We start from the raw sequence: 8,563 nt of genomic DNA, 5'->3' as shown, positions 1-8,563 counted from the left end.
ACGCAGCTGCAACACCAATCCTACTCCTTCCCGTGACTCGGGACGCTCCTAGCATCCAGCTGCTCGCTCCCCCACGGGAAGCATTACTGCAAAGGCTCTCCCTTCTCCTGCTGGCACTTCCCAACTCCAGGATAACGACCACAATCACAAAGACTTCTAGTCCAACGCTGCCCACGCTGCTATACCTTATTCTTACACAAATGGTGGAAAGCCGGTCCCTACACTCCTTCCTTCAACTCCGTACTTGCGTTGGTGGCAGCGGTGGGCGTAGTGAACGGAAAGCAAGTCAGTAGCTCTGAACGTAGCTCTCTCCAAAAACAACTTGGAAGTGAATTAGCATTTCGGGATCCTAATGCTTACTAACTACAGGTTCATCCCCAGGGCCCTGCAGGAACTATAGCACTTTGCGGCACATTTGCATCATGCAGCCACAAGATGGCCAAGATGTTTTCTACAGAAAAAGCTCAGCACTAGGGCCAACCCACGGCCTTCTCCGGGCAGCTAGGTTAGGAGGTCAAGTTCCTCCTACAGTCAGGGAACAGGACAAGTCACAGCACCTGCCTGACATGCTGCTTCCCGTATACAGTGCAAAAACCCCACCTAGCAACCAGCGCTGCGTGTGCGAGCGCAAACCATGAAGAAGGATCGCACCCTTTCAAGTGCTGCCCCCCCCCAGAACACAGACTGTCACCTTCGCAGGCATTTGACCAGCTACAAAGAAGGAACCAAAGCTCTACACACACAGCCAAATATAGAGAAAGAGTACAACAGCCTCAACAGGAAAACACGCAGCACTCTCAGGGCACCCGGAGCTCACCCACTGTCACCTTCAGGTCCACCTCAAAGCTCAGGCGGGTTCGGAGAGACAACAAGCTGCTTGAGCAGCCTCCTCGTGGGTAGGTGTGACCCCCAACACACTGCTTGGCCCCTCACGCTTGAAAGGGCAGCTCCCTGACGCGCTTGGTCTGTTTGCCACCATGGGGCAGCGGCGGGAAGAAGGGAAGGCAACAGAAGGGACACCACTGCACTACTACCCTACAGCCTCAACAAGGGCTTTTCCCCATCGTTTACAGGGGAAAACCACCTCCTCACAGTCATGCAGGCCGCTACAGGCTTTGCCTACCTTGGCTTTCACCCTGGCCAGTTCCTCTTGCAACCGCAACTTGTCTCCCTGCAGCTCACCGCAGGAAACCTTTGGAACTTCAAGTGAACCTTCTGGAAGCAACTGCTTTCCAGGAGCTTCAGCAACCTCCGCCGGCAGCTCTGCGGCCATCGCCTAAGGAAAGATTGTGCCGTGAGCCTCACAAAAAGGGCACGAACATGCACTACCACCTTCTTTTCACTCACGACAGCCTTCTTCAGAGGGAGCCCAAAGATAACATACATCTAAAGTATATTTCACATCTGCCACTCTCTGCGGTCTTCCGCCTGCGCTCTTTTGGCAATAACACCTCGCTCTAGGCTAACATCTCCACAGCTCTTCAACACAGCTCCTCACCTGTCCGTCACACTGAAAATCAGTCTGTGTTGCAGCAGCCTCGCGTCCTTCACGCTCTCCTCCCTCCTTTGCAGACACCTAGGTGAGCGAGAACACAAACAAGCAGAGAGTGGTGCAAGCAATCTCCAGAAACGCTTCACCCACAAACTGCATTTCAAATGCAGGACTACCCAAGCACAACTCGGATTGTCGCTCAAGCATTACCTGCAGATTCACTGCTGCTTCGGGACTTTGGCAGGCCGTCAAGGAACGCAGGCTCTGGAAGTAGAACAGCCCTTTCAGAACCCCCAACTGCGCTCCCTCCAAGCCTACACCCACTCTGCTGCTGTCCTTAGTACTTGGCTGCACCGTCCCAAACACGCTCCTTTCACTGCATAACCTGGCAAAGCAGCAGCAACCCTTCCAAGCACGCACAGAACCAGAACCTTCTCTCTTGCAGTAGGACTCTAGAAATACAACTCAAAGGCCACTTGCTGCCACTCCCAGGACATTAGCACACCCCACTTAGGCACAGTCCTCACCAAACCGCTTGCACAGAGCACAAGCGGCTCCAGGTCACAGGAACAAACCTGTGGTGCAGCCACCACAAGCGGCAACTGAGCCTCATCCCTGCTAGGGCCCACGTCCAAGGCAAGCTCCCGCGCACTTCCCCCCTCGGGCAACCCACTGCGCCCCTCACACCAAGCACCTCGGAATCCCAGGGAGAGTCGCTCTCGTCCTCCTGCTCCGCTCCTGCGGACGACGCAACACCTGCAAAGGAAGCCACAAATGACACACCACCGCTCCTTCTTTCCCTCTCCTGCTCTCCTCCAGCACGCAAGCCCTGCGCCCAGGACACACCAAACCGTTCCACTCCCCAGGAAAAACAAAGCAGCGTCATTTAAGGGCGCCTGCACCCCCAGCCGCACCACCACGCCATCGCCACTTCCTGCCGCCTTCTTGCCAGCACCACAGGCCCAAGCCCAGCAGCACAGCTCACGCCCCTACCAAGAACGCCCAACACATGCTCGGCGAGCATCCAAACAAGGCTCTGCCATGCCACAGTCGCCGACTACGCAGCTCTGACGGCATCTCCCCTCCAAACTACAGCTCCAGAGTTGGCCCTTCACAATCCCTCGGCACGCTACAGGAGCGACCCGCAAAGCACTAGACAAACACCCTCCCACCCGCAGGAAGTCACCAAGAAACAACCCTCCTTCCCTAGCACTACCACAAAACATCTCCCTCCAGCTACGTTCCCTCCCCCCTTCCCCGCCATTGCCTGCCCAGCGCCTACCTGCCTGCTCTACCCTCTCACAGGCAGATCGCCATTTCAGTTCATTCACCCAGCCCAAAGAGCAGAGAAACAAAGCCCCTCCATGTCTAGAAACTCACCTCTCACACCAGCAGGGGCTCCTGCAGCAGCCGCCACTTGGGCACCACCAGGAGCCTCCTCTCCCTTCCTTTCCGGTGAGTCGTCCTAAAAGAGATCGGCCCGCACACTTAGAAAGAACAGAAACAAGCAGCCTCCACGAGAACGTATGTGAAGGGACGGCAATGCCGAAGCTCACAAACGCCCTGCTCCCTTCCCCTAAAGCCCCTGAGAAGCACTACCCACACTCCAGCTTCCCCTACACGGCAATACTCAGCAGCACACACATCCTTCCCCCCTCCTTTGCACCAACAAACACCGCCAGCTGCCTGCTTCTCCAACAACCTGAGGCAAACCTCCCCCTGGGCCCTCGCTTCCACTCTCCAACCCCCAACTGCGCTCCCTCCAAGCCTACACCCACTCTGCTGCTGTCCTTAGTACTTGGCTGCACCGTCCCAAACACGCTCCTTTCACTGCATAACCTGGCAAAGCAGCAGCAACCCTTCCAAGCACGCACAGAACCAGAACCTTCTCTCTTGCAGTAGGACTCTAGAAATACAACTCCAAGGCCACTTGCTGCCACTCCCAGGACAGCAGCCTCTGCCCAGGCCATCCACACCTTGCCAAATACTTCTCCTCTCTCGAGCCACAGAGAAAAACCTTCTCGCTCCTCTTTTACAAGGCCTGCAGATGTCTTTATGTACACAGCAATACCTAATGTCACTAACGTCCTGCTCCCATTCCATAAAGCCCCCCGAGAAGCACTGCCCGCACACAGTCAGGCTCTGCCTTCACCTACGTTACCTTATCCAGCAGCACACACACCCTTTCCCCCTCCCTTGGGCTCACGAGACCACCAGCTGCCTGCTTCTCAAACTACCGTAGTCTCACCTCCCCCTCTTTCCTCACTTTCACTCCTCCAACCACCATCACATCTTACTATGCCACACTAGCTCTTCTCACACAACAGCTGCCACAGTCTCTGACAGGCCACTGAGACAAGGGCAACCAGGTTGCAAATAAACATGCCTGCATCTCCAGCACTACGGGGTGCGTTCCTGCACCACACTCGGCTTCTTCAGCTTCTTCATCATGGCACAGCCCCAATGCCACACACCTCAACTGAAAAACAAACCAAAACAAAACAAAAGAAACAAAAGGAAGGGGAAACAGGTGCTGTGAGATCCCATGCAAGCCCGCAATGCCATCCCCCAGGAGGAAAAAAAGACCCTCTTGAGCCACTCCCCCCGCCCCCAAGCACTCTTGGGCAACCTGACAAGGACGAAAGAAAGGAGAGCCAGGAGATGAAGCATTGCAGCAGATCTTGAACAGCAAGTGCCCTTTTCCCCATATCAGCCTGAATTCTATCACCAAAGTTACTGGAAACAAACAGCAAGGCTTGGAGGACAAAAGAACAGGCCATCTAGAGGCTGATCAGCTTTGGGACGAGAACTCTGACTCAGGTGAAGAAAACCATGTGGTCGCTTTTCTTGTCACCTACTGCTCTTCCCACCCGCAACCGCAAGCCTGCTGCATGCTCTGCCACGGACGGCTACAAGGCTTGGAGCAAACAGCTCACCGCAGCTGAAAGACTGGCAGGCAGGAGACCGCGGGGCAGGAGAAAACCACCCTGCCTGGACACGCGCTTTTGCCCAAATCTAGACAGCTCTGCCCTGCAAACGAGTCGCTCCACGGGCAGTTCTCCTTCTGGAGGCACTTTACCTTGGCAGCTAAACTGCTTTTTTCTTCCTCAGAAGCAGGACAGCTGTCATCGCTCTCCTCTGCCTCCAACACTCTTCAAAGGCAAAGGCAAAGGCAAAGGCAAGAAGGACCGTCTCGCTCAAATCTCCCCTCTTTTTCGGCAGGTTAAGGTCGTTGGCAAAAGCTACTGTTCGAGGCTCACCTCGTGAAGTATTCGTGGGAAAAGCCACCTCTCACTGTTCAAATATTAATTGACAGGATTAATTCTTAGCATGTCGGACCTTCGACTTTCAGCAATGCAGACAAGCATGTTACACGGACAATTCTACAGGCCAGACTAGAGTGAAGCAGTCATGCCAGACAGCATGAACGAAAGCATGCCCCAAACCACCAATTTCTCCCATCCTACTCAATTCTCGCTGCCCCCCCCCACCCCCCGCAAAATAAAAAAGGACAAGAATTCCACACCGCCCTTGTCTTTCCTTCGAACGTTCCAAACCTCAAACCTGCCATGGCATGAATATGCTATGTGAGCAGGCAGCGAGCAAATGCTGGTAGCGGTTGAACAGGACAAGAAGGAAACAAACTGCCGAGCTCTTCATACCACACAGGCAGAGATCGGTCTCTCTCTCGTGCTCTCTTTGCCTCTACCCCCACCCCCGCCAACCTGTGCTTCAAAATGCCAGAGACTACGCTGTATTTCCTGCTCTACCCAGCCTCCCACCCATCACCCCCAAAACCAAAAGCCAGCCTCAAAACCAAAGGACTATCCTCACGGAGGAGGATCACCAGCGCGTCTCTACTCCGTCCCTAGCAAGGGTACTCAACAGGCAAGAGGGACGGAACCCTGCCAAGCTTCAATACAAGCCACCACAAGAAAAGGCCGTAGGCATTCTCCTCCTCAGCTCCTCCACAGTTAAGCCTCCTACCTCCTCGGTCCGCAGCAGGTGTGCCCAACGCAAACGCAGCAGCTCCTGCCTCGCAACGAGTGCTAAGCACTGGCGTGCTTTCTGCGCTGCCTGCACAAGCTTCTCCCACGTTTTTCTCGGCTGCGCGGTCTGCCAGCTGTTCACTAACACTAGGGAGGTGCGGAAAGAAAGGGAACACTGTCACTATAATCAACTACATCCTTGCATAACACCACTTACCAAACAAGACGATTTGCAGGGGAAGCTTTCCTCAACTCCCCAACTCACACTTGACACAGGGAACGCTACGTCCCGGAAGATTCCACTGAGCCCACCTTCAACAAAGGTCTCCACGCATCATTAAACCTTGCGCCTCTTACCAAACACGTCCGCACACCAACACGGACATTCGGACCGCTTAGCGACTCTCACCGTGACCTAAAGCACTTACCCAGTGTGTCCAGACCTCCTAGCATAAGCCTCCGCTGTCCATCCAAGAACGTCTTTCTGGCAAAGGTCAGCACCATAGCCAAGAAGAACTTCTATCATGCTCACGTCCCCGGCAGAGGCGGCAAGCATCAGAGGGGTCCTAAAGCAGCCACAAGACGAGACAAAAGCTATCAGGAGACACCGACGTTTCACTGGCGTTCCTTTCATCCCTATTTGCTCCCAAAACAATTACACCTCCCCCTTTCCTACAGCCAGGAGGAAAGCAAAGCCAACCACACGGAAGCCCACGAGAACTCGGGTTGCAAGGGGCCGCAGCACGTCCCTGGGCCAAACGTCTCCCCCGCTAAGCACCCTCGGCTACCCGGCCAGACCAGGCAAACTTCACCAATGCTCAGGAGACCCACGCCCCGTTTTGACAAACCCTTCACCTTTCCGACTGATCTCGAGCGTGCACGTCGGCTCCTTTGCTAAGCAGGAACTCCACCATCTCTACGTGATGCGCGGACACGGCCAGAGAAAGGGGCGTGTATCCCATCTGAAAGCATAACGCCCCTCTCCAGTTAGAAAAACACAGAGAAGCAAAGCAACTTTTTCTTCTCAGGAGCGGCCTGACCCAAATTCCACGCTTACCTTATTCTGCGCATCAAGATGGGCGTTGTGCGCCAGTAACTGCCCTGCTAGGCAGGTGTTAGGAGCAAGGGCAGCCAGGTGAAGGGCAGTGTTGCCGTTAGCATCCGCAAGGTTAGCGTCGGCGCCATGCGCTAGCAGAATGGCGACGCAGCCTTCGTGCTGGCACTGCACTGCCTGCCAACCACACGGGAAACAAGGAAACGTTGCCAGCAATTACGCTTCCCTCTGGCAGAATTCCCACAGCTTGCCGACCTCGGACAACAATAACGCGCCCAAACATTAGGCAACGCACGCCTAGCCAGCGCCCAGCGCACCACAAGCTCCACCCAGACCTACCTCCAGAATCACCCAAGAGCTCGATCGCTCGGGGCGCAATTTAGAAGCCCTGCCTCACCGCAGCACCCACGTACCTTCATCAGTGGCGATCTCTTGAAGTTGTCACGAGGATTTAGCTTGCACTTCCTCTCTACTAAGTACAAGACAACCTCCGCATGTCCGTTAGCGCAAGCCAGATGCAGAGGTGTCCTAAAAATTGAGCATGTTACCTTAGCGCAGGCCAGACAGCTGAAGAGACCGCGCCTGCCCATGTCACGCGGGTGACCGCTGCACACCCAAAGCCCGAGACGCCGGGGCTAGGAAAAAGCTCCTCCCCGCCCCAGCCCCAGCCCCCACTTAGGAAGACAACGTTGCCTCAGCTCCGCGCTCCCTTCCCTGCGCGTGCATCCCTGCGCCCAGGCCCCCCATTTCTCCCAGCCAGCCTCCGGCTTCCGCTCTGCAACTGCTGCCCTCCGCCCCGGCACCTCCTCCCTGCCTCCAACACCACTACGCACGCAGCCCAGCAAGCAAGAGCAAGGCTTGCGCACCTCCAGCCTACGGCAAGGCAACCTCCACCTGCTGCCAGGACCACTCACGCCACAGCAGCGGGCCGCAGGCCCAGCACGTGCCTTTTATAACACCAGAACATCCCCTCGCTGCTGGCCTTGCCGGGAAGTCGCGCCCTCTGGCCTCTTCCCGGCCTTACTGCTGCAGCAAGCACCAGCACGCGCTCGCTCCCAAGGGCCCTCCACAACACCTACCAAACCCGACAGCAGAAACCTTCCCCCTCGACCCTGTCACGCTCCCAGCAACAAAGTCCCGCTCCGGCCTGGCCACACACGCAACCGGCCTCCGAGCCCCGAGCCCCGAGCCCCGAGCCCCGAGCCCACCCCGCGCGCGCAAGGCCGACTGCCCTCCCGCACTCCCTCGCCAGCCCAAGCAAACGGCCCTGCCTTCCCGGCACAAAGGCGCTCCTGCCAGCTGCACGCCAGCTCCAACCCACCAGCCGCCGCCCCCGCCGGCACCGACGCAGCAGCCCGGCCCTCGCCGCCGCCCCCCCCACCCCCCGCGCCGCCCCGGCCCCCCCGCCGCCCCTCACCGCTTCGCCTTGTCCCGCCCGTCGAGGCCGACTCTCGGCAGCCACCGCCGCCGCCGCACCCGCGCCAGGTCGCCGCTGGCGGCCGCGCGGTGCAGCTTGCCCAGCTCCTTCTCCCGGAGCTCGTAGGCAGCGCCGACGCAGCGCAGGGGCGCGCTGCCGCCGCACGCCCACCGCGACCGCGACCGCGACGGCGACGGCGACGGCGGCTGCCCCTGGCCCTGGCCGAAGAGCCCCAAGAGCCTCTTCATGCTGCGGCGGGCACGCGGGCGGCGGACAGCCCCGAGCAGGGGCCGCGGCCCGGGCCAGCTGCTGCGGGGCTGAGTCCCGGCGAGCTCGGAGCCCCCGGGCCGGGGGCAGAGGCGCCGGCCGAGGACAGCGACGCAGCGACGCTGGCAGCGAGGCACACGGCCGCAACAGCACCGAGGACCACCGGCTCCGGAGGCGGTGGCGGGCGCGCCGCGCATGCGCAACAGCCGCGGCGAGGGCGCGGGGGGGGGCGTCACAGGGCAGCGGGGTGACGCGCCGAGGGGCGGGGCTGTGCAGCGAGGGGGCGGGGCTGCGGCCGGGGCGGGCCCGGGGCGGGGCGGGGGGGGGCGCTGCCGCCTCCTTCG

The 8,563-nt window shown here is 58.4% G+C and overlaps 1 protein-coding gene across 1 annotated transcript; it reads right to left on the bottom strand.

Annotated features, from left to right (window-relative positions):
* Positions 1-5,935: 5,935 nt before the first annotated feature.
* LOC138065745 (ankyrin repeat domain-containing protein 7-like) lies at positions 5,936-7,056 on the bottom strand (the record flags this gene model as incomplete). Its single annotated transcript, XM_068931164.1, has 4 exons — positions 5,936-6,047; positions 6,337-6,443; positions 6,539-6,712; positions 6,949-7,056. Coding segments are annotated over 4 exons (501 nt in total), but the record flags the coding sequence as incomplete, so codon positions are not given.
* Positions 7,057-8,563: the final 1,507 nt, after the last annotated feature.

This window comes from Struthio camelus, chromosome 1 (assembly GCF_040807025.1).
Source record: "Struthio camelus isolate bStrCam1 chromosome 1, bStrCam1.hap1, whole genome shotgun sequence".
In the NCBI taxonomy this organism is placed as follows: domain Eukaryota; kingdom Metazoa; phylum Chordata; class Aves; order Struthioniformes; family Struthionidae; genus Struthio; species Struthio camelus.
The sequence above is the reverse complement of the archived record's forward strand: the minus strand, read 5'-3'. Positions and strand labels throughout refer to the sequence as shown.